The sequence below is a fragment of the Pezoporus occidentalis genome, unplaced genomic scaffold (assembly GCF_034315485.1).
Source record: "Pezoporus occidentalis ecotype Australia unplaced genomic scaffold, CSIRO_AGI_Poc_V1 ctg117, whole genome shotgun sequence".
NCBI lineage: Eukaryota > Metazoa > Chordata > Aves > Psittaciformes > Psittacidae > Pezoporus > Pezoporus occidentalis.
Window position 1 is genome coordinate 4,587,696 of NW_026912961.1, and position 26,684 is coordinate 4,614,379.

Here is a 26,684-nt window from a genome sequence, read left to right on the forward strand (position 1 = left end):
CCTTCTGTGCCAACCAGTCAGGTACAGATTGGTTCTTTTGAGTGCCTTACAACTTTTAGGGTAAATTTGCCTTCTAACATATGATTGTTTATGAACTGCCATTTTCTGTTCTACCTTACAGCATGCTGTCCACTGCTACACACCAGACAGTTCATCCTATCTGCTTTTGAGATTATTTCTCTTTGCATTTTGCACTGGGAAATAAGCAAAGATGCTAAACAAGATGTGAAATAACTGTTTAAATCTTTCTATCCCTGCTTAATTACATGTATCCTCCATTGTTAACTAAGTGCTTAATCACTTACCTTACAAGCTATTTAGATATTAATTTTAATTCTTTGCACATTTCAGTTTTTCAGAGCTTAAATTGATGCTGTTTGATGATGTTGTGGAGAAAGCAACCTAGTTAGTAGCCATATTAAGTAGTGATTAAAATCTAGCTGCTTTTCTCCCAACCAGATAATAATTACTGATACTGAATTAAGATCAGTCTGTAAGAGCAGAATCTACTCTTTGCTTCCATTAATCAGAAGTGATTATACAAATTAAGCTTTTGGATAATCGAGAGACAAGGGATTCTGTTTAAAGAGTACTAAGCTTATGGCAGATAGCAGGGAAAACCCAGCACTATTTCATAACATTGTTTTGAGCTGAGGCAGCAACCCTGCAGTACAATAGAGAAGTTACAGCTGGAGTAGTCATCTCAGATGTTCTGTCCAGTTTGAAAGCTTAAATGGTGAGACAATAGATTGCACTCCAGCCGTTGTAAGGTGAGAACATCTCCTTCAGATGCATTAAACTATCTGTTACAGATTCATTGCATTGTGAGAACATGTAACTTGCTTTAAAGTACAGGTTTGGATTTAGTGTTTCCAAAGCGACTACTTGGATCCTTTAGGAAGAGGGCATGTATGTTAGAAAAAGAAAAGAAGCCAAGGCAGAAGAAATTGGAAGAAAGGTATAAACACTGAATGTGGCTGTCCAACCTGGCAGCCCAGCCTTACCAGTTTTCACTTAGCCTGTGTTATTAAAATACCACTTTCATCTAGCTCAGTTGCTTGTGTACTTGCACTTTCCGTCACTTGCTTGCACAGAGAAAAAGCTCAGACCCTCTCTTTCTGCAAGCAGGTTAATGGACTAAGGAGACCTTGTGCAAATTCTCAGCGTTAAAAGCCTAAACCTGACCACAGCATGACATTGATGACTATCTCTGAAATCCCACTGAACCAACCTGGGAATGGTGTCTCTGCTTTGTGTGCATGTACTCGTGTGTGCTGTAGTGTGTCTCCCAACAAGCATAACCGATGTTAAGCTCAGGTGATGCAAAATGATGCTGTGTGTTATATTTCCCACTCACCTCTAGGACAAGAACAGCTTCTCCTAGAAATTGCTGAGATGTGCAAGAAAATTCCTGAGGTGACTGGGCTGTAGACTTTACCGAATAAGGCTGGCCTGGCTGGTGTCTTTCATAAGTATTAGAAATACTGTCCTTTTAGGTGAATTTACACCTCTAAAAAAGGGCAAACTTAGACTTTTCTTATGCCCCTATTGTATGCTGTAGCTTTTGCCTTTCTGGCAAAAACTGTTCAAGAAATTAATGCTTGATATTTGCTTTGTTTTAAAGGAAAAAATTGAAGGCCTTGAGGGCAAGACTTCCAAAGAGCAGCTGAGACCACTTGGCTTGTTCAGCTTGGAGAGGAGAAGTCTGAGGGGTGACCTCATGGCAGTCTAAGATTCCCCAAGGAGGGCAGCGGAGGGGCTCATCCCCTCTCTCTTGTGACCAGCAATAGGACACAAGGAAATGGGATGAGGCTGCATTAGAGGAAGTTTGTACTGGACATTGGGAAAAGAGGGTGGTCGGTCACTAGAACAGGCTCCCCAGGGAATTGCTCACAGCACCAAGTCTGTCAGAATTCAGCGAGTGTCTGGATGACGCTGTTAGTCATATGGTTTAGTTTTAGGTAATCCTGTGAGGAGCTGGGAGTTGAACTTGATAATCCTGATGGTCCCTTCCAACTTGGGATATTCTATGTTTCTATGAATTATGAAGAGCTTTTAGTTCTGCCTTTGAAACTAAAAGAAATATGATAAACAAATCTTTGCAAACTTTTCTACAAAATCTGAAATAGATCTGTTTGTCTTTATAGCCATAATTCAACATGGTTTTATGTGTATTTTCAAGGCTGGATGTTAATAAGTATGTCATTAACAGGTACGTTCATAGCATCACAGGTTCTTAAGAAAACATTTCAGTTCAACTGGCTGTCATTTTCAACAGAAAAGAGAGGCCAGGCTCTGTCCCCTAGAGATCTCAGCAGAATCCACAGCTGCAGTAAACAGAGCAAGTGACTGGATGTCACTGACACTGTACACAGCTATAGCTGAAAGATCATTTATCTTCAAGTTAAAAATATTTAGCCCTCACAATAGGCTGTTTTTCTGTGACGGTCCAGAGAAGCTAAGTAGCGGCATGCTTTCTAATTCGAATATGCGTGGTGTTTATTTATTTATTTTTTGAAGAGTAACACTCCATTGTATTTGTTTTGACGACCGCTTAACACATTTCTGACTGTTTAGAAAGTAGCTGATTTTTTTGATAATTTGATGTGAGTTAGATTGGTAGGTGATAGACAGAAAAGCATATTGTATGCATTGAGAGTTAGAAACCACTGCTGTAATAAGAAGAATAACCAAAAGTGTGCAAGACAGATAGGAGGCAGGGCAAGGGACTTTTCTTGCACCTTCTGCATCTTTACAGAGTAATTGGGTATCTGCAAGCCCCATTCTAGCACTGTGCGTAAACAGAGTACTATTTTGAATAAGATTCTGGTCTGACACACTGAAGTTAAGAATAATTTGCTGGTAATCATGGAACTTTATTTGAAAAGATTGGTGGGTCAAGGGCCAAGGCCATGAAGTGAAAAACCCTGAATAAAAAAAAAAAACAAACCCCACAACCCCAAATAAACAAACAAACAAACAAACAAAAAAAAAGAGAGAGAAAAGTGGGAAATAGAATGATAATATGAAAGATACTATTTATTGAATACAAAAGTGTCGTATTTGGTTCCTGGTTCTGTCAAGAATCTAAATAATATTGAAAACTTGACTTGAGTCTTGAAAGCTTACTCCTTTCCCTATATTTACATTCTTTGTCTAAAATTTTTAGTTACTATTGTTAGAGAGATACTAATTTCAGGGGCCCAGCTTTGCATAATTGCAAATGTTTCTGAGGGCATTTAATTAACACAAATCAACATACATAGAGTTTAAAATAGCTCAGACCCACTGAGCTTTAGTAAGTAGGTCTTTTTCCTGCTAAACCATTCTGAAAACACCTACATAGATTTGATAGTTATACTGGGAGGACAGAAAGTGCAAATCAATGGAACCAAATGTCAGTTGGAAATAGCGAGGTGTTTCCAGTCACAGAGAGATGGGTTTTCTGCTCCCTCTCCTCTTTGGTGCTTATAGCTTGTCCTGCTTTATGGTCTGTGAGAAGAAAGGCTTTTCTGTGTGTTCTGAAGGAGGGTATGCTGTGCCACAGTGCTATTTCTATTTTGGACATGGTGGTCTGTCGTCCAGCACCTAATACTAAAGCTGTCTATCTCTTAAAACACATCTCTTTTAAGTGCATTTTTTTGCAAAGGCTATGGAGGAAAGAATCAACAAGTCTGATTTTAGCCATTTGTCATCTGCTCTTTAATTCAAGAGATTAGTGCCAAATCCTTGAATTGGACTTGCAGTCGGTGGGGAGGAAAAAAGAAGACGCAGAGTATTATTGCAATGTATTCTTTTTAGCTAATGATAGTCCGTAAGTTAAATATATTCAGTAAGTCAGGTGTGATATCTTTTTGTCCCTGTCCTCAGGCTCACATTGCTGCTGTACCACGAAACGGGTAGAAGGGTGGGAATCGAGTTGGGTCTAATTCCAGTTCTGCAGTGCTGCAGTGAGGAGAACTGGAGCACACATGCAGAGGACTGACCATACGGTTTTTGAGGTGGGGACGGAAAACAGGATCTCTCTCTGTGCACAACATCTATGCGGAGCATTAATTCCTGAACTTAATCCTTCACACTTAAAGTCTAAACACATAGAGAACTAGTTCTCCTATATTCCACATTATTAAATAAGAAGATATGCAGATACTCTGCCCTACTAAATGCAGCTAGCATGGATGCATGAATATGTGCACACCAACCCCCAACATCCAGTGTCCAAAGTCCATACCTGTGGGCACTTCTGTATCTGTAATGTTAAAATCTTCCTTTCTGATGGTAACATAAAACTGTGCTCCATAGAAGTTGCTGTAATTTCATCCCATCACAGACATGAAATTTAGTTTCTTCATAGAAACAGGTAAATTCTCAAAAACAAAAAATGTGGGAAGGAACATAAAACGTGAAAGAAATTTAGGAGTGAAAAGTGAAGTCAATACTTCCAGTAATTTGGAGGTAGAAGCTTGACTGAATTATAATTCATAAAGTAAAGTTTGAAGAAAGGGTGAAGTATCTTTACTGAGATCAATAGTAAGGAATCGAGTAAGAAGCACTAGTACAGCTCAGCGTTCTGTGGTGAGACCAAAGATATTTTGGAGGAAATAGGAGAAACATACTAATACTGTTTCTTCAGAAAGCTACTAAGTGTCATACTCTCTCTGCAACTTTAGTCTGAGGTTCAGTTTGATCTGTAATTTCTATTAATGTCAAATCTGTGGGTCTGGAGAATCAGTTGCACTTACATGACATTAAAAAGTGCACTTTCTTATCCAGGAACAATAATATTTTGTAGAATAGCATACTGCTGTGTTTGCTTTGGACAGAATTTCTGAAATATGTTGCTTTCTTAAAAATCTTTCTTCTTTGCCTTTCAGAATGTTTATGCCATGTCTCTGCTAATTTAATTATTGGTTACTGGCTGTCATGTTATTGGCATCATTTAGCCATGATGGATGAAGGAAGTGCTTAGACAGGGATGGTGTCTGTCTTCTGTGTCTTGCTGTTTGCAAAGTATTCAGACTTCCAAATCCAATTGTAATTTTCTTTTTCCTGAGAAGTTGTACATTAATTAAGAGATTTGTTATTTAAATGTTTTCTGTTACATTCTCTGAATGCTGTTTTTTATGCTGAAGTGTTTCTGAAAAGAGAATTCCACTCATGAGGAGAAGTTCAGTGCAAATTTCATTTAACTGTGTTACAAACTTTTCCCATGTCATGAATTTTTAAATGGTGTTTTAAGTTGAGTTTCCTCTTATTGTTAAGTGCAGCTATCACTTTGTATCACATTAATATACTTCACAGACTATGTGTTAGCAGAGTAAAAACTGCAGTTTTTCTTGCTAATTAATGTAAGCGTGTTGCACAGCCCAAATGCCTCACAAGATACCTTACATAACAGGTATTTTATGTCACGCTTTTGTTAAAACATCGATACACATTGCTATCTGTATATCTTTTATACTCTTTTAAAATAAAATAAAAAAAACCCAACAAATTAAACTTTCTATTTTGATGCTAGTTGTGACGCTAACTACCATATTTATTAGCATCCTGTTTCCCTGAATTGATGGAAATCATTACAATATATTTGTAAGGCTGGTTTTAAAGTCACAGAAATGCAATGTGCATGCGACTTCAGCAAGGGGACATGGATCTCCTCTGATAACCTAACAGTTTATTTTTATAAGTAGACCTCATTCTCAAAATTTGCTTCTCATACATTGCTGTGCCTGTAGTAGATGACTCAAATCACAAGGCCTCTGTGGGTTGGTCCTTGTACAAATTTAAGCAGCTTCCTAACTTGTTTGAGTAATCGTGCAGTGGAATATCTCAAACCTTTTTAAGAGTTAGCATCTTCTTTCAAGACCTGATGTGCTTTTTTTTTTTTATTCAGGAGTGTCAAGTATATGTTGGTATTTATACCTATGAACTCCATCTAGAGCTAGAAATTAAGTGTTCAGATACAGCTGTGCATAAATATATTGTCATTATATATTACCCTCTTTGATCATGAGAAAAGATAGTGTTCTACTTAACTAGTAAAAGAAAGGAAAGAATTATTGTGTTTATTTTTAACAGACCTTCCTAATTTCATTAATGCAAAACAGATATCCTTTCAACAGCAATGAAAGGCCAGCACATGCCTTCCCATAAAAGGGAAAGAAAGCTACAGGTAGTTGTTCCACTTGTTCTTTCAGTGCAAAATGCTTACATAAGGTAAACCAGTCCTCCAATCTGTTGAAATTTATGCAGTTAACTAAACAAAAATAATAACCTAAAGAAATGTCAGACTGAGAACAGAGAATGACCTTAACACTGCAAAGACATGAAATCATCACCAATTTCTAATGTTACCACTGACAGATGTTTAACTGGATACTTGTCAGTATCTCCATGGGTGATGAATCTCTCTTTTTAATACCTTGAACACCTTGTGAATACAGAGTAATCTTAGTTCATGTGTTGCTGCTTTCTCATAGCTGGAAACATAGGAACTGGCTTATTGACACATACTGTGGGGTATGCTGTGTTGCTAGTCACTGAGGTAGGGCTTAATAGCAAGCAAATTCTAAATACCCTACCAGTGTTCTCAGACTTTGCCAGTAGAAAAGTGTGGGTCTGGCTGCTGTGATCAGTCTTGTGCATCAGCTATTTTGGCTTGTGTAGGTCCCTTTTATGTACTTAAGTTTGGTATTTTTTGGTGTGGGATTTTTTTTTTGTTTGTTTTTTTTTTGCTGTTGTTTGACTGTGTTTTTTTTTTCCCACCTCCAGAGATTTAAGACCTTCTCTCTCTGCAAGAGTTGACCTAGGAGGGATGTTGTGCTCTCAGTTTTTTTTTACCTACAGAACCACTTTAAGCAAGAGCTCCATGATTTGGTGGAAGTAAGGTATCAGCCTGAGAGGAAGCAGATTGTTCTTTTCTATCTTACATATCTCTCCTTTGGACCTTTTGTTCTTAGCTACAGCAGATAGAGAAATCAATGGATGCTGGTTTTCCTAATGGTATGCTTTTCAACTGAAAACTGAGAGCTTGACTGTTGAGGAAAATGAAGCAAGTCCCTGTGTGGAGGAGGATGCTGTTATCAGTGTTTTCCATAGATTAAAAATGCGTCATAGTATGTTAAATATAAAACTAGAAGATACTGTTGATGTGTCAATTGAAAGGTAAAGTTTAAATCTAATTCATTTTGTTTGTTGTAACCGTATTTTTTTCTGTACTATTTGTTGTCTTTTGAATTAGCGAGGGCAGCAGATTTGCCAGGGATGATAAATTGCCTACGTTGGTGTTAACTGAAAGAATTCAGCAAAACTAGTACTGAAGAGAATGTCTTACTTAATCAGTCATTAGTGCCTCTTCATATGAGAATTTGTCAGTTTATATCTACTGTTTCCTCTGTTTAATAAATACTGAAATAACACATTGTGAAAACCTTAATCAAGATGGGTGAAATTGAATCAAATGTTAAACAAAAAATGCTCTCTTCTGTTACTGCTTATCAGATTTTTAAGCAGAAATGAATGGCATAACATACCTTTGAAGAAATTCTTTTATAGCTTTATAATATAAACAGTGCTTCAGGTTACTTTGTAATTACACTTCTAATTATTTTGTCTAATATTTTCCATATGTTTAAAGCAATAGTCGATATGTTCACCTTGAAAATAATCTTCAGTACTATAGATGCTCTATTTCTATGGTTCTTCTCTATATAAGGTATCTTTTATGAGATGAAATTAAACTACTGTGCTAGATAAAGTCTGTGCAATCAATAGGCTATTTCCCATTACAGAAGCTCCCACCTCTGTTCAAGGTGGGTTTTTTGGTAGCTTCTGAGACAGTCTGGCTGTAGCTCTATCTGAGAGGGGTGTGTTTAGTGTATTGCAGTTCTTGACAGATCTTGGCTGTGCTGAACATTACTGCAGTGACCAGTGGAATTAACATAATTTGTTCCTTTTTTTTTCTGTACCAATTGTCCTAGTACATTAAATTTAAACCATGGCTCAGGCTTACGTATGTTTTACATCAAGATGAAATAATGTGAAATGGAGCTGTATTTCAGACAGGCAGTGATAATCATCACCATAAATATTGTTTGCAGTATCAGCATCTGTATGTCAGTTCAAGGTGTCACTGGCACTACACAAGAGTAATAAGGCAGGAGTCTTATCCAAGATAGGTAACCTCTATGCTCTTAACTTTGGGAATCCTTGTAATGGGCACATGTTTGGGAATCCTTGTAGTGGTCCTTTGTGGGATTCCCAGGAATTGCAGTGCTGAGTTCTGAAGTGCAAGAAGGAATGGGAAATGCAGATTTTAGCATATTCCATCCTACAGAGCTCACCCAGGTGGCTTCACTCATGGGAGTTAAACATGATTCCACCTCCTGATAAATTTTGCATTCTCTGGATGATATTTTTCAAAGTGTTTGTTATTTCTTTCAGTTGTTTTACTATTTTTCCATTGTTAATTGCACTGGACAAATAAAAGGATTTGAGTTGGTGTTTTCCCTGATACACTGTTTTCACAGAAATACATTTAAGAAATAAGTCCCTGCTCAAACTCATTTTATTTCTGTAAAATCTATATCCTTAGCAGTATTTTGTTTTCCCTGAAACCCAGATATTCAATTTCAGTTTCCTACCCTTTCCCTATTGAATGTTAAAAGAGAAACATTTTCAGTAAGTCGAGACTAGTGTTGCATTTCTTCAAATAGGAATATTTGTGATTTTTAAAATATTTTTTTAATAGGAATGTGTTTTACCTGTTCTATCTCATTAGAAGGAAAACTAACATCAGCACAGCAAAAAATGAATGCTACTGTATATTGCCTTTCAGCGCAGTTTAATTAAAGTGGCATTTGTTTGTCCTATAGTATCACCATTCCCTAATCGATGTACTGAGCAAGCACCATGGTGACAAGACAAGTTGCTTTGTTTTGTTCCGTATGTCTGTGTTCCAAATTTTCCATAGTTTTAATTGGTTCCCTGCAGAATAACATTTACAAGCATATGGTATGGAAAATGCTGACTGCATTTGTTATCATAGATTTTAGTACATTGGTGGCACTAGATCACTAAGCTTTTAAATGTGATTATGAGGTTATTTAATGCAGTCAATAATGTGCTTAAAACACAGCAAAAATCTGCAGTAAGCCAAATGGTATCAAGGAAATATGTTTGAATGCCTTCTTAATGCTTCAAGGGTAGATGGGAAAGTCTGATTCAGAAAAGATTTTTGATAATGTTTGTGCTGAAATGTGCTTTGTCACCTAAGAGCAATTTGGAAAGGTCTGTGGAGGCTGCTTGCCATCAGAAGAATAATGTATGTAGGAACATGGAATGCAAAAAAAGGCAAAATAAATAATACATCAAAGATTATTGACTTCTGAAGAAATGCACCAACTTTAGCTGATACAATAGAATGCAGGATCAGCCCTTAAGTGTCATGTGTCTTACTTTTGAGATATCAACACTGCATTTTTATACTGATTCTATTCTGGAAGAAGTTGGCCAATCCAAAACAGAACACAACTGACTGAGGAAAGACCAGTCATCTCAGAACCTTAAGATCATCCAGTTCCGACCCCGCTGCCGTGAGCAGGGACACCTCGCACTAAACCATGTCACCCAAGGCTCTGTCCAACCTGGACTTGAACACTGCCAGGGATGGAGCATTCACAGCTTCCCTGGGCAACCTATTCCAGTGCCTCACCACCCTCACAGTAAAGAACTTCCTCCTTATATTTATCCTGAACTTCTTCTGTTTAAGTTTGAACCTGTTCCCCCTTGTCCTATCACTACAGTCCCTAATGAAGAGTCCCTCTCCAGCATCCCTGTAGGCCTCCTTCAGATACTGGAAAGCTGCTGTGAGATCTCCATGCAGCCTTCTGTTCAAGCGGAACAGTCCCAACTTTCTCAGCCTGTCTTGAAATGGGAGGTGTTTGAGCCCCTGATCATCCTTGTGGCCCTCCTCTGGACTTGCTCCAACAACTTGCTCCACATCTTACTAGAGTGGGTAAAAAGCCAAATACATTTAAGAATTATGGTATGATAAAAACCTGTTGAATAAGAAAGGCAAAATTAAAAGTGACTTTGGCCTGCTGATCATCTCTTCCAGATACGATTCTTTGTCTCAGGTGAAGGTGTGTAATACATTTTAGGATAAGCCACTGATGGGAAGATGGTGCATGGACTACTTGTTTGTCTTGAATCATGCAAATTATAGTTCATGGTGAAGAAGAAATAGATACAAGTTGGCACAGAAGATCTTAAACAAAATAAAAATATAGCTGTGCATGATATTTGTATTTGAGTGCAGTGTAGTGACAATTATTATCTATGTCACATTGATAAAAATTTAGAAGAAACATTGAGATTGCATAATGATAAAATTAAAAAAGGAAGAATGGAGTAAACTGGATTTAGACACTAAAGATTACCTGGAATAGGAATATAACTTTTTCTTTTGTAGAGGTGAATTTTTATATTACTCATATAAACACAGAAAATTCAGTCTCCTTGTGTGATTACCAGCTGTATTTCTGCTGGGCTGTTGGTTCACTTCAGAGTATGGTTTGCTGTTCAACTCTGTGCATGTCAGCTAAGGACTACACTGATTTAAGAAACATGAAGTTCTAAAGGGTCCTGTACAGCATGGTGTTCTTGTGCCTTCTAACTCTTGGTAGATTTATTCTCAGTTGCAAAGTTGCATCCAGTGTTTTAGGGAAGAGCACATCTGAGGTCAGATGTTAAGTCAGTGGCAGAAATGTTGCCTTATTTGAGTTGAATTCCCTTTCCTTCACTAAAACAAAACACAATAAAACCCCACTTTTTTCTCCACTACACTTTCTCTTCGCTCTCTATAATTTATTCAGTTTGTGCAATGTTTGATGTAGGAGATTATTGCTACCAGTCACCTCCTGACACACCATAGAACTGATAAAATTAGTATGACAGGGGCATTCTTCTCCTCAGGTAAACATGCTCCCTTACTTTTAAGTTGTTTGGTTTTAATCTCAAGGGACACCTTGATCCTGTAAGAAGCCAAACAATTCCTAACAGAGATAAATGCTATCCTGTAAACTGATAGGTGTCACAATCTCACCCTTGCCACTTAATATTAAGTGCCTTGCCACTTAATATTAAGTGGCAAGCGGAGAAGGAGAGGGAAGAGGAGTCATGTAACTTGAGCTGAAAATTCAAAGATTTGCTGTGACTGGATTTAGAAACTAAAGATAACCTTGAATAGGAATATAACTTGTTCTTTTGACGAGGTGAATTGCTGCATACTGTATTCCTGATACTTAGTTATTAGGTGAGAGCACTAATCGTGCATAGAGCACATTAATTTGAACAAGTGAGTTAATGCAGCATAAAGGGAAGAGAGGAGCTTCCATCTTTACTTTAGTAACTTCTGTGATAGTGAATCCTATTGAAAGGCTGTTGAAGTACTGCTGATTCAAGCTTAAATAATCATTCTGCTGGAGACATTATCCCTTTTCAGCCATATGAGAGTGTATCCTGTTTTGTCTTGGCAGGAAGAGCAGTGTGATGTCTTTACTGAGCCTAAGGTCATTTAAATAAGTTTTCCCCTCCTCACTTGTATAATAAAAAATTCAGTTTCTTTAATTCCCTAGGAGAAAGCATATTTAGTATCTGTCTGACTTAATGGGAGTTTTATCCTGATGTACCAGCAAAATTGGGATCAATCCATGTGATGCCAAAGTCATACTTCCAAAGTGTGTGAACTTGGGTGTGTGAACTTGGGTGTGAACACTATGTATGACACATTTTGAAACCCAGATGCCATTGGGTATACGATATACTTACACCCCATAATTAAGTGTAGAAGTGGTGTCTCAAAAGTTGCCCTTGAAAACAAAAATTTTGAAAAGCAAGAGAATGTGAACATGTAAAGCTTATAGTACATTGTAGAAAATCAGTGTCAATTGATGGAATAAATCTAATTTTAAAAGGAGCCAATAAGATTTTGATTGATGTTTTTAATTCTGTTGTACTCTTTTGATATTTAAATGGCTTCTCTGCATTATTTGATTAGTCAAAATATTCTTTTTTCAAATGAAAATTCCATGTAGAAATCATTGTTCATTTTTAATTTTTGGAATGTGAATAGGAGTAGGTGTGAAGTTAGAAAAAAGGTCCTTCAAGAACAGGCAGAACAGACTTGCACGCAGTTAAAATTAATTAAAAGTGAAAAGGGGATAAATGTTTGCAGTTAGTAGTAACTCTTAAACATTGAGAAGTTTGGCTGCCAAATCAGAGCCTCTTGGTAATGCAGAAATATTGGACTGAATTCTCAGCAGCAGTAGCTGGCTGCAACAATTCTTGATGAGAAATGAGTGGAAAAGAGAGCTTCCGTTTTGTGGAAATTTCAGGAACAATCTAGGGATGAGACTTCCTTGCCTAGCTGGCATGCCAGAGTTAGGCTGCCAAATTTCCATTGTTAATTTTGAAGGATTAGCGTGCTTCTATGGAACAGTATGATTGGGAAAGCAGCACCTTTAAATAAAACTGTCTTTAGCAAACATCTGACTCTTAAATGTGGCTTTTAATGTATTAATTCAGAAGACTGTTATTGCTTGTTCAACAAGGCTATGTTCCTCTGGGGAGTGCAGTCACCATCAGAGATGGGAGTGCAGGTAAGACTGGGTTGTTATATTAATTAGGCCTCAGGTAAGTTCTTTATGCGTGACAACTAAGGTGCAAAGATCTTTTCCTAGCCTTTGTTATAGACTAGTTACAGTCTTTTAGCATTAGATCTTATTCAACACAAAATATCAGGTGATACTTTATGGCTATCCAATGATTTCTGAAAGTGGCATTGAATTTTTGACCCTTCCATTTGTCTGATTTTGTAATCTGTGTCTCCCATACAAAAGCAGATGGTGTGGATTTAGAAAATTTACCTTTTTGTTCTATTATATTTTATTCTGCTAGTAGTATTGATGTTTGCTGTAAAAGCCTGTTTTTAGATCCGTAAGTAAAACAACGTTCTGCAATAGACCCAAGAAGTAATGATTAAAATATGCTGAAATTGAAATTTTCTCTATTAAATTATGTTTCTTAGGGAAGAATCCATTATGTTACCATGTATTTTACAATTATTGCAGTAAACTACAATATACATAAAAAATATTATGCTGCAGGGGCAGAAAAAAAGTTTTACTTCTGTCCTCAAAACCAGGAGAAAACAAAGACTTATTAGGATAGAAACCTTCCCTTCCCTTCCCTTCCCTTCCCTTCCCTTCCCTTCCCTTCCCTTCCCTTCCCTTCCCTTCCCTTCCCTTCCCTTCCCTTCCCTTCCCTTCCCTTCCCTTCCCTTCCCTTCCCTTCCCTTCCCTTCCCTTCCCTTCCCTTCCCTTCCCTTCCCTTCCCTTCCCTTCCCTTCCCTTCCCTTTCCCTTCCCTTCCCTTCCCTTCCCTTCCCTTCCCTTCCCTTCCCTTCCCTTCCCTTCCCTTCCCTTCTTTTTTTTTTTCTTTTTTTTTTTTTCCCAGACCATCATAAAGCTTTCATGTGCAAAAGCTTATGAAATATTAAACTAACTTGAACTTTGCATAATACATTAAATCAGCTTTGCCTTGGCTTAAAGCCATTTCTTTGGCAATAGAGAAGGATAATCAACTTAAAAGCCCTCAGGACAATGGAAGTATATACTGCCTAATACTAAAAGGCAAATGCAGGATGTGCTCCAAAATGACTGCTCAGTAAGCTTTACTTCTGGGTTGGAGGTGCAATTCCAGAGTTACTGAGTGGATACAAAAATCCTCTCTCATGTAAGTGAATGACTTAAAATCTCAGTTGCACTACTTATTACTGTCTTGTCCTGGGTCCAGGTAGTTAGACTTTTTCCCCATGCATCTCCAGGAAAGCTAAGTAAGTCTGTCCATCTGTGTACCATTGTTAGTGCTTCAGGCACAAGGTTGGAGAAGCTTTCAGCATTCTAAGTATGTGACACCGTATTATTATGTGACTTCAGCTTATTCTTTATTAATATGCTTCTGTTAAGCCATATAGCTCCTTCAAGATTTGCTATCCTTGACAAGTGCTGTTCCATCCTGTGCAGTGAAACGCAGTAGTTTCATTGCAGCTGAATGACAAAAGATCCAGTTAGATTTGAGACAAAAAGAAAACAGTGGCTCAGAAAGCAAGGCTGTGTGTGGTTGCTGTGGTGTGTGCTGAGTGTGTCTGTGCATGGGGGTGTGTATGAAAGAGAGGGAAAAGAAAAAAAATTTTTGCCTTTTGACAGTGAGCATTTTATAGGGGTTTCTATTCATACTAGAAAAAGTCTTCTTGACTTGCAAGATCATTTCAGCTTCTGTAATAACAGAAGAGGAAAAGAAGAGACAATGTCATTTTTGACTGGGATGTTTTAATTTGATGAATCATTGTAGTAATATGGCCAGAGTTTTTGCAAACGTGATTGCCAGTCTATGCAGTATGCATGAATCAGCTGTTTGATGCAGGTGAAAAACAATACAAGGTGTTTTTGACTGCGGTTACATAAAGATATAATTGCCATACTAATGCTTTTGTTTGATTAAAGACAACAAATTGGGCAGATATGAGAACTTCTTCACTGTAAGTATCAGACTATCGGAAGAGATTTCTTACTAGATTGCAGAAACAGCTTGATGTTTATAAATCTCTTTTGAGCATGATAAGTGAACATTGATTTGCGCAGGTCTGATCCGAATTAAGTTATCCTGATTGATCCCATCTGAGAATGACACATCATTTCTTTACTTCTTTTTGTCCCAGGCATCCAGTGTTTTAGCATCTAGCTAAGCAAAACCCCATCGGCACTAAGAGAGATCATTGGTTTCTTATGTAGTTTAATTTATGAGTTCCAGTTTCATCATCAGCATCTTAATTTTTTTAATTCTCAGGGATATTTAGGGTTCATGATTCCTCTCAGGTTTAGCTGGGATAGCTGCAGGAGGTAATCACATTTTAGACCTGTTTCAGAGAGTTTGTCCATATATAGCTTTCTTTTCCTGATTGTGGGCTTCTCTGGTGGGGTCTTTGCTTGGAAAGACCTGGAAACAATCCCGACACATCCGTGTGTCTGCTCTTCTCCTAGTGGGATGATTAGCAAGCAGCAGACTATGAAAACTAGCTGTATTTGAGATGATGAAAAAGGAAGCAATCTCAGAGCTAAAAGACAAACATTAAGCTTAGATGCCCTGGGAGGGCGTACTTCAGGGTTGCTTTAACGGAGAGAATACCTTTTTGGAAGGTTATTATTGATAAGTAGTAGTAAGATTCTAAAAAGCCCTTCAGAGAGCTACATTCCTTCTATGGGGAGAGGAAATGCTGGTGAAATCATGTATCTTGTACCTGCAAGAAGGAAAAAAGAAAAGAATAAAACTATGCTTAGGTATTAGAAGAGCAGAGATCGGGAGAGGTGAAAAGAAGGTATTAAAACAGGATGTATGGAGTGTCAGTGGACCTTGTGCTTTGGTCTTCTAGAAAAAATATATAGGAAATCAAGTCGCAACAGTAGCTCATGCTGGTTTCATGTTTGTTTGTGGACCACACAAACAGCCATAGAAGCCTAGGAGACAGTCTCCCCAGCCTCGGAAGAGGTAATACCAACCTCCCCGACAGGGGAATCTTTTGCCATAAGTCTATCAGAGCTGAAGATGCCACTAAAGGTAAAGAACACCGCTTCTTTTATGTGCTCTTTGAAAAGCATTACCAGATGTGAGAATTTAGGGGTAACATACTTTTGTTCCAAATATACAAAATAGGCAGCACGTCACAGGGAACACCCGTTTTGTGTAATGTTCTGTGTCTATTATTATGGATAAGGTTGGATTTAAGCCCTGGAAGATGAAAATATATAGGTTGTATTGAGGATTCCGTTGACCTTAAACGTATAATTTTAATCAATATGAAAAGGTTATGTAAAATTTTATTCAGTTATTCCTCTTAAAATAGCTTCAGATCTATCAGTATCCTCCTTCTTGCTAGCTTTTGATTGCTTTAGAAGTTGTAATAAACAACATTGTGGTTGTTCCTGAAGGAGTATCTCATGATTTTTATCCATGGATGGTGGTGTCTTTTTGCCAGTGCTGATTATCTGAGGAAGTGATGTCATGGTGAAAGTAGTGACTTCACAGCTTCCAAGATGCTGCAAATAAATGTGAAGGTTACAAGTGCTGCTTTCCTAGTCCTGTGGTAGAATTGGTATATGACATCTGTTTGTGCTTAGATGAATGTTTGCAGTAGCATTCAATTTTTTATCACCAAAGTTTGGCAGAGTTGTCTATTACCTGATGCACAGATCTCAAAATTGTTTGTCCAGCACAGGACAGAACATTATTTAACCTGCTCTCACTTATATAACTACGGTCATCACTGAGGTTTTGATAAATTATCTGTGCTGTTGGTACAAGAAAGTCTCCCGTGTTAAATTACAATGGGGGAGATGCTATCTGGTTATATAAATATATTGCCTGTGATTCTGGCATCACATAAATACCCTGTTCAAATAAAGATGCTAGGAGTAGAAAACGTTGCCCATGTGAATAGGTTATGCAAGTGTGATCTTTATGTGCCCCTGTATTATTTTAGTGGTTATCACTGGGGGATGGAAAGGTAAATAAATATATTCTGAGCTGCGTCAGGGATAGCATGTACCTGTTTATGTGCTTCCGTAGCATGTGCCTGTTTATGTGCTTCCCTGCAGATGTCCTTGGCTGGTTAGTTTTGCCTGTGGTGGTTCTCAGACTGTAGCTTCTGATCTGTGCTTAGGAATTACATCTGTGTGCTTAGGGAAGTTGCTGCTCAGCTGGATAGTTCTCTGTCATGGTTTTGGCTGGGGTTAAACCCTGACACTGTTAACTTCACTTCTAATGGGACAGCACATACTATGTGAATGAAAATGCTAGAATGGGACTTCTAGCTGTGGCAGGTGCAGATTGTCTGCAAGTCTCATCTGTTTCTGTCTGATTCAAATTTCTGCTGTTTTCTAGAAATGTATAAGAGAATCATAGAATATCTTGAGTAGAAAGGGACTGATAATGATCATCAAATCCAGCTTTGTCTTTTGGAAGACAGATTACTTATGTGGATAACACTATTTCAGCAAAAAATGGAGGATGTAAATTTAGGAAAGTAATAGCAAACATCTTGTGCTCTCTAGTAATGATTAAGAGTGACATTTTAGGTAGGTTTTGTTATGTTTTGCTCCCTTTATGGGTTTCCAAAGCTACAGGAAGAATTAGCTACCCAAATGTACTCTACAACTTTACTAATAAAAATTTGATTATTAATGATTAGTTTGGTAATACATGACTTTGTATTAGAAGGTGTTTCTTCAGAAATAATGCTTTCACACCTTTTTTAATGAAGAAAATTCCTCAGACTGCTGAAACAAGCTGTGAACTATCACTGTTCTCTCTTGTCAGTGTGTTTTACATCATCAGAATGTGAAGCACAGACTTACTTTGGTATTTGTTCTTGCCAATTTTGGCCATGCAGTCTGGGAGATGGAAACTTGTATTACTTGTTAAGGCAGTTTACAGGTTGACTTTATATTTTAACATTAGTATAATAGCTGTCATATTTTATTAGAAAAAAAATCTGTTGCAAGAACACTTTGCTGAAAAAAAGACCACCCCAAAAACCGGAGATTAGGGAATGAAATGGGGTAGTTTAATGCAAATGAACAGATTCTTACAGAGAGGTAGAGTCATTAAAATAATCAATTGTAGTGGGTGAAACAGAAGTATATCCTCCCTGGAGTGCCCAGAGAAAGGCAGTGTGCAAGAGGAAACCCCTGAACGCCTTCAGAGATTTGTTTTACATTCCTTTTCCTTTGGAAAAGAGTTGGCAGCAGGTTGTAGGTTACCTCGACTTCATGTTTGCCTTAGGTATAAACATTCTGGAAGAAACCTGCAGTTGTTTGGAGGTATAGTATGTTAATAGCCTAACAAGAAATACGCTCTGTGATTCTTAGCTTGCTTACTGTCAGGCTAAAATTTCATCTTAATAATGTCCGTCTCAGAGTTCTTGTTAGACTCTGGAGAACAGTCTGGGGAGATGGCCTGTTCTTGCACAGTCTGTTCTGGTTCATATGTGTTGATGAAATTCTGGTGCTCTGGAATTAAAAATATCAGTCCTCAGATGGCTAGTTGACCTGTTTGGATTACAAAGAGATGTTCTCCAGAGCTTTCTTTCTCTGCTGTGTTCTCTTTCTGTTCTGCTCGTTATAGCCATGCTTTTCTCATTTCTTCAGAAGTCAAGTGTAGGGTTCAGAAACTTTCAGCCTTTTAATTCTTCAATTTTTGTGTAATTTTTCTGTCCACATTCCTGAAGAGCCAATAAAGAGGGAGCGATGGTGGCACATGCAAATGAGTGAAAGATGTTGGGGTGTTTGCTTGTGTTTTAGAAATCTGAATTCTTCTTTTCCTTTTAGACAGCTGTTAATGCAGAGTGATTTCCATCTTTGGTAGCTCTCTTTCCAAATGATTTTCTACAGATTTTAGAACTGCAGTATACTTATGTAACAAGTACAGCTTATGTGTGTTGTATAAACAAATGTGCAGATTTTAGTGCTTGAGAGAATGAATTCTAAAAACAAGACAAAAATTTCTTACTTAATCCTAGAAGTGGGTGACTTTGTAGATTTTGTCAGTTCATTCAGTTTCCTTCTTTTTCAGGGTTGAATTGGGTTGTGATAAACCTAAAGAAAAAGATCTCTGTAAACTGAATAATACTAAAAAGGCTTGTGAACTTTATTTTCATTCTTTAGGGCGGCAAATCAATCAGAAATGTGTGCTGCAGAAGAACAACATAACAAAAATATTATACTGGAAAGAAGAAAATATGTTGTATATGACAACAACAACAGCAATGTTTAACTTCATATATTTGGTTTTGAAACATCTACCTTAGCATCAGTCAGATATATTTCTTCAGAAGAAGCTTAGCTCATTAAGATAAAATAAAATGGAAAATTTCCATGCAGCTATCTTGACATTAATGATGTGCATAAGTGAAAATCATCACCTTACATTTCTGTGTACAGTTATGAAGAAAGTTGACATTTCCCTGCAATATTTTGCTTTCACAGAGTTGGTCTTCCTTGTGTTTGGAAGGTTCCTAATTTTATTAAATGTAGAACAGACTTGGTTCCCTTTGCTTGTGAGAACATCTCAAAGCTCTCAGTGTTTCATGGAGTGTGTTCAGCTTCTGAAGAGTCAGGGTTGAAGCCATTTACTTTGTGTAGGTATTCATTTCAGCCAAGCAAATTAAAAAGGGAAAATTAAAATTACAACTTGCTGTGTGTAATTCCATGCTCTTTGGGACTGCTTTTCTTACTAGATTTGTGAGATTTTTTTTCAAAAGCTTTTACTATACATACACGAAGCTGCTTATTTGTTATTTTACTGCTGAAGGGACTTCTGTCCCGTTAGCTCTCAACTGGGTGCTAAACTGGGGTCTCTTAGGAAAACCAGATCTCTTGGCTTCTTGGGAGGTATGAAGCCATGGAATCGTGCCTGATCCCACAGCAGAGTGCATTTCTTCAGCTGATGGTAAAAAGTGCTACAACTGAGGACAATGCCTGATACTTATCTTTTGAAGTGTCTTGGTGACTGGGCTTTGTTTTTTCTCATCATTGTCCCTCACTGCAATTGTCTTCTAATGTGTTACAGAACAAGAGCAAATGCCTGGAGAAAGTCCATGTTGTTCTTGGAAATAAATCCTGTGATTTGGATTCGCTCATTTCTACTCTGGCCTATGCCTACTTTTTAGACAAGGTAATGGAAAAAATGGACTGAGTGGTCTTATTTTTTCCAGGTTGTTACAGACATCTTATTGTTAAGTCAATTAAAACATACTGTAAAAAAATTAATCTGGAGTGGTTTTGTTATAAGCAGTGGTAAGGTTTTTAAATAGAAACAATTTACATTTCTTTCCATACAAAAATTAATGCGTGGATATTAGGTGACATATTAAGTAGCAGTCACTAATCACCCCTGTACATAATTTTTTCTTATTTCTGATTTCCCAATGATTCTGTAGGAGGCAAACAGAGACAGAAAAACAAGAAAAAAAATCCAAAGCCAACCCGTTTTTTAAAAAATTAAGTGGGGGAAAACCAAACAGAAAATTCAGACTGTGTTTAATTACTCACACTGTTAAAACATCTTCCTAATAAAAAACAGGTCTCATTTATGCAACAATGACAAACACGTACTTATGTTACAGGTCAGTCCTCCTGATGTTCTTTGCTTACCCGTGTTGAACATACCAAGAAGAGATTTTAGCTACTTCTCAGAGACAAGATTCATACTGGAGGAGCTGAATATCCCGGAGTCGTTCCATATCTTCCGAGATGAAATCAATTTGCACCAGCTGAATGCTGAAGGGAAATTGTCTTTAACACTTGTAAACAGCAACATGCTGACAAGGTATTGCTTTGTATGTACAACAAGATGGCTTATGTGGGTTTGAGCTGTTTTAAAAATTGTGGTGTACATCTTTTCTCCAGTAATATTGGTATTACTATGCTAACACAGACAAAAAGGTTAAAAAGCAAGCTAAAATACATTTTCTCTCCCCTTATGTCTCCAGTAAATGTAACAAACTTAATAGTCGTCTTTCCATCATTTTTAATAGAAACTCAATTTTTTAAGGACCTTGTTTTTTCACACAGGTTAGATTAGATATTTTAATTTAGTTTAAATTATCTGGAAGTTTTCTCTGACCAGTAAATAAAAGATCGGATTTCTTGCTGCTTCTTAGTTAGCTTTCACTAAAGGCATTAGGATTCTCACATTGATTTGGAGACAGCCAGTACATCTGCATATGTACTGTTAAGATGGCTGCTGGATAACTGCAGTCCTCACAAACTTCATCATTTTTCTCAAAATGTGCCAGAGGCTCACAGTTGCTCTGTGGAACACCATAGTCCATATATCCATCCTTAAAAGGGAATACTTAGAAGCCTGTAGTGAATCTTTTATAGAGAGCTTCTTTATAATGGTCTGCCCGTTTTGCCCAGGGTGAAGAATGTTGTTTACTTCCAGCTCTCTTTAGAACTTAAATTGAGATAAGTAACATCGTGTTGTGCTATGGCACCATCTTACTGAGGGGTTTGTAGATTAGAATAAGAGCAGGGAAAATCTAAAATGAGAAATATGCATAAATCTCATAGCTATTGATTCTTTAACTGCAGTCAGATCAGTACATCCTTCGCTTTTTGAGAGTAAAAATCATCCATAAGCTTAGTTTTTGTTTTATTGCTGTCCCTTCCTGTATTTCTGCCTTCTAAATAATTATGACTAATGTTTTACATTATTAAATATAGTTGGCTTTGTTATTGCTGTTATAAGCAGAAACATAAAATGCAAAGACTTTTTGTAAGTCTTCAAAATATTCAATGGAGAAAATTCCAAATCTCCCCTATATAGAGAGTGATAATTTTAGTACATGTAGATTTTTTTTCCAAATTATTAATTTCTAAATATTTTTGTAATAGAAATGTAAAGATTTATGTCTTAGTGATTTATCAAGTAATAAAATCTCTGTGAACACTTCATTTAAAAAATTACAGTTTTAGGACTTCATTATTATGTTCTTTGGCTTTATAGCAGACTTCAAGTACCAATAACAATAGTGTTATAGTCCAGAATTAAAAAAAAAATAAAATTGCACTTTTTTAGTGATTGTCAAGCAGCTAGAAAGAAAAAAAAATATATATAACTTTTAAATTTACTTGATAGTGAGGATAAAAGTTTGGAATCAGCTGTTGTCAAAGTCATCAATCCAGATGAGCAATGTGATGGCAGCCTGGAGTTACAAGCATCTTCTTCCTCAGTAGTAGTAAAAGAGATTCTTCAAGAGGCACCAGAGTTAATCACTCAGCAACTGGCGTATCTCCTCAGAGGTAAGAGATTACTCTTTATATTAAATACTGAAAGGTTTAATGGAGTGTTTCTGAATCTGCTCATGCAGAAAGAGTGTGATCCATTCTTTGGTTAACAATCCCTTTAAAGACCACAGGAAGCTTCATAAAAGAAGCAGGGAGTAAAGAGTTTGTTAAAGAGTAACATTATATTGAATATTAAAAATGTGCATTTAAAAATAGGCATGAGAGGTCTTTGCTGTATCACTTGACAAGAATATTAAATGGAGCTGTCGACACACCAGCTGGGTAGCTGGAAAAGCTGTGCAGTTCAAAGATTCCAGGGGCACTGTGGACAACAATATGGATTGGAGTCTAATATTTACACATTAAAGCTTCTCCTGATGGTGGTAGCATGATATCTTAATGGCATGATGTGAAACTTTTATTGTTCAAAAATGCTTCAACTAAATCTTCATTGTGCTCTCCTTTTCTTTTGTATTGTATGCCTGGGAGAGTACAGGAGGGGGCTTCAGCTGTCAGAAGTATTTTCATTTCTGTCTTCATAGTTCATCATTTGTATTAGTTTCCTCAGTTTCTTTGCTGGAGCAGAACTCTTCAGTTGGAAACAAAACTGGGGTTGAAAAGAACGCTTTGCTGCTTTCAAGTTATTTACTGAATTTTAATAGTGTTTCATGAATTTTGAAAATTTGGGGTTTTAATTGACATGCAACTATTAAATGCCCTTTTAGGAAATTAATATGGGCATGTTTATGAAAACTTGTCTGCATTAAGATTTCAGAAGCTATTGGAGTCTTGGCTTGTCGTTGTACTCGTCAACGTAATAACTAAATAATGAACATGTTAGGAGAAATGTAAAATGGTATTTTTTTTGTGTTTCCATAGAAGAACCATTAACAGTAACGCAGTATTTGGCCTGCTCTTTTAGTATCTTTCCATGCTAATAAGCCCTAGTAAACCTGCCATGAAATATTATTGTAAGCTGCAAATTTCTGTTGAGTAGCTATCCAGGAATCTAGGCAAATGACCAAGCATAATAATTGACTTTGGAGGCAGAACCAAAAAAGGATGTTTGGTGGTGAGAAGAGTCAGGAGGCAGTGCTCTGAATAATGAACAAGAATATGTTCAACTGTTACACGTGGGTGTAAATGTCTGCATGTTTTTGCTGTCCAGTTTGTAATCCAAATTCAATTAAATTGTTTTTACTAGAGAAATATTGAAAGTGCTTGCATAAAAGAGATAGCACTTCCAGTTTTGAGGGAGATAGTAGCTTTTTTAAAAAAAAAAAATTAATTTCATTTTAATTAAGGTGTTTGGTAGCACATATCTGGGGAACTTCCTGGGTACAGGAGTGCCTGTGTACCTTCTCTTGCATTGTGTGAGAAGTGATTGACAAAGCCTAAACAACAAAACACAGCTGCACTTGTGATGGTTTTCTACTTCTCCCAGCCATGCAGTTTGTATATATAGAAAGCTAAGGCATACAGTGAGTCCTGTTGTGGGTCTCTTAAATTAGAAGAGGTTTTTGTTCCTTCTATTGCGAATTCAGAAAAGTCAGTGAATCCCATTACTGGTTTCAATAAGATAAAATAAAAATCTTATATATAAATGCATTTAAACGGCAGATCAAACTATAGCAGTCTGAAAATAAAAGATCAAACACAACCTACCAAGTCAGGATTTCCATGGAAGTGGTGGAATTAGCATCCCTGGAAGTGTTCAAAAACCATAAGGGCCTTAGTGGTCTAGTGATGGATTTGGCAGTGCTGGGGTAGTGGTTGGACTTGATCCTAAAGGTCTTTTCCAACCTGGCTGATTCTGTCATTCCATGGAGTCTAGCTTTTGTGCTTCTCTGCATATATTATGGCCTTTTTTTCAAACGCCTTGCCCATAAACTACAGCTTTTGAAATTCATCTCAGTGTGAGCATAGAAAATAAAAGGACCACATATCATGTCCACATATCATGCTCTGAAAGGAGGGGTGGCTGCTTTGCTCTCATTACCAGTGAATGTGTGTATGGAGGCCTGCAGAATGGACCCTCTCTGTGGTGGCACTCTACAGTGTAGAACCAGTGAAAAAGTCCTACTGGGTTTTTCCCACTTTTATTGTTACTTCAAGTGTAAATCTGCATATTGTTAGCATGTATAAATTTTGGGCCAAAGAACCATAGAAGGCCGAAGTGGAAGTCAAAGAATTATTATTTTATTTTCATAAAGGAGCTGAGAGATCCTAACATCTGAGTTTCTGAGCTGGTAACTTGTCTGTCATTTCTGGGTTTCCAGTGAGTGCTTTGCTAGAAGACTTGAAAGATAATATGGATATCTCATGTTTTAATAATTATTGCATAGTGGCTGTGACAGCTTAATTTGCTGCCTCTTGTTCACTCTTTTTCAAACTTATTTTTTCTCACAGTCTGTTAGCATTTTTTTTTATTTTAATAACAAAGGCAGATGTTTATAACCTGCCATATTTCAACTTTGAACAAACTTCCTCTGCTCTTCTATGTTTAAAAAAAGTTAAAAGACTTTTCCTGTGAAAGTGAGCATTATTGATTTAGGCAGTTTAATAATTAAGGACTTTTTTTCAGCTGAATGCTTTCCTGGTATCTTTGTCTCCCCATCAGACATTCTGCAAGTTAATTCTACCCTTGGGCTTTGAATAGAGCTTGCTTGAAGAGTCAGAGTATTGTATAACCATATTTGCCTGAAGTTAGAACTTGTGCTGTCCCTGGATTTGTGCCAGCAGCAAACAATTACAGAACCTGCCAGAGTCTTGGGCCTGTATTATTTTATTTCCCCAGAGATGTTTACAAGGGGACTGTTGCCAAACTCAAGATCCATTAAACTGCTGAATCATTACATTTTCTGTTGCAGCCAGCTGGCAAGGATGTGATTCCAGGCACTCACTGTCAGGTACCTTGTGTCAGTGCACTCTCAGAAATGCCTCCTTATGCTTATTTGTATAAGGCCTTGAAGGATGCCACAAGGTGCAGTCTGCAACATGTAAATAGAGACAGATTTACAACAAGAGCACCAGCAATGTTTTTTTGTTTGTTTTTTTTTTGTTTGGTTGGTTTTTTTAATGTGAATCTGCTTTTGCCGTTTATGGGGTGTGTAGCTGAGGTCTTTTTGTGCTCTGTTAGGGCAGTCTGACTTTCAGTAGAGAAGATTTATTTGTTGTTCACGCCACCCAGACGAATGTTAAGAAATGCCCTTTTAAGCACTTCAGGAGTTATGCCCTTTTTTTCCTTTGCTCTATCTTGCACATCAATCAAATGATTCACATGTTCCTTAATTAATGTATTCTTAATATATATGCCAGACAGAAAGGATCATTTACAGCTGCACCAAACACTGCACTTATTTGGACTGATCCTTTGTTTTTATATACGAAAGCAGTTTTCTTGGAGGCACTGCTTCCCCTCCCACCCCCAGATTACATTTTATACCGGCTTTGTGGCTTTCCTGTTAATTACAATGAAGACTGCTTGCTTGGGTCTGTTGTACAGTTTTGGTTTTGGTTTGTTACAGTTTGGGTTTGGGGGGTGGAAAGTGTTGAAGTATAATTTCCAAAAGGTATTGTTGGTTTTCCCCTTTTCCCTTTTCTTATATTTGCAGGTCATGTAGTAAAGCCTTGGCAGGAGAAATCCCTATATTTTCATTGTACTGTTTCTCGCAGACAGAAACTTGTAATTCAGGAGATGCTTTTGCTGTTCTTAATGTTTTCCCAAAACGACTTCTGCCTTCATTAGATCATGTTTAATATTAATGCACAGCAATTGCTTTTGGCAAAACTAATGCCCCACTTCCAAATGCTGTGCAAAACAGAATAAAACACACTTTTTTTTTTCTTTGTAAGAGGCCTAGCCTATTTTCTAGTGACCTTTCCTTAAGAAAAAAAAAGAATTATCTGTAATGTAGTGTGGTATACACAAGAAATAATACTGAATCTTGTACTACTTATTGTATGTTTCTTTTTTCTGTGCTAGTCAGCAGATAGAGCAACCTCCATTATGCTTTCAGAAAGCCTCGGGGAGTTGCACCAGCACTCAGTGGAATCTGCAGGAGATTTCTGAGCCCATGTAACTGTTTTAGAGCAAATACTTACAAGGGAACACATGACTGAGTAGACTGCTGACCTTTGGCCAAGCAAAAGTATCTTGAGTAAGCTGTTTTTCTAAAGTACCTGGAATCTTAACCCTCACAGGGATGCTGAGGGTGCTTGGAGAGAAGGCATACATGCCTTTCTTTTTTGCTGATGAGCAGAGTATTAAAGAATGAAGGAAAAATAAATGTTGATGTTATGGCTTGCGAACACCCTATTAACTTGAGAAGGATCTTTTTCTTGCTTTTGTTCTAGTAGAAAAGTTAGCAATTGCAAGCAAGTGGGAAAAGCAACCTTTTAGAAACCTAAGATATCTGCCCATGATGAGGCATTATTTCAGGCTGACTGCATTCCATTCTTGTATTTAGTGGTAAATTCCAAATTTCAAAGTTTGCTTTGGATCAAAATATGAAAAAGAACTGATCCTGAGGCTAACAGAGCAATGAAAAGTAAAGGCCTCCAGTTAGATGCTGCTGTATAGTGCATGTCTAAACACATTCTGATTTTACAGCTTTACAGTAATGTCTATGTCCTGCCAAAAGTGAGATCAAATTTAAGACAGCCTTATCATTGAAGAAACCCAGAATTTGTCACACATATGAAAGTAAGAGATAAATGCCCCCTGCTATCTGTAGAAGCGCATGGTAGGTTGCCACAGTATATTGTAGGTGATCTTTCT

General features: G+C 37.2%; 1 protein-coding gene across 5 annotated transcripts in view; it reads left to right on the top strand.

Moving 5' to 3' along the window:
• Positions 1–26,684, top strand: part of PRUNE2 (prune homolog 2 with BCH domain) — a 136,836-nt gene that overhangs the window by 11,125 nt on the left and 99,027 nt on the right. For all 5 annotated transcript variants that reach the window (XM_062641163.1, XM_062641180.1, XM_062641170.1 and 2 more), the window contains exons 2-4: positions 19,683–19,787; positions 20,239–20,441; positions 21,756–21,919. In XM_062641163.1, the coding sequence (XP_062497147.1) occupies positions 19,683–19,787; positions 20,239–20,441; positions 21,756–21,919 (472 nt within the window). The remainder of the gene's footprint in view (positions 1–19,682; positions 19,788–20,238; positions 20,442–21,755; positions 21,920–26,684) is intronic.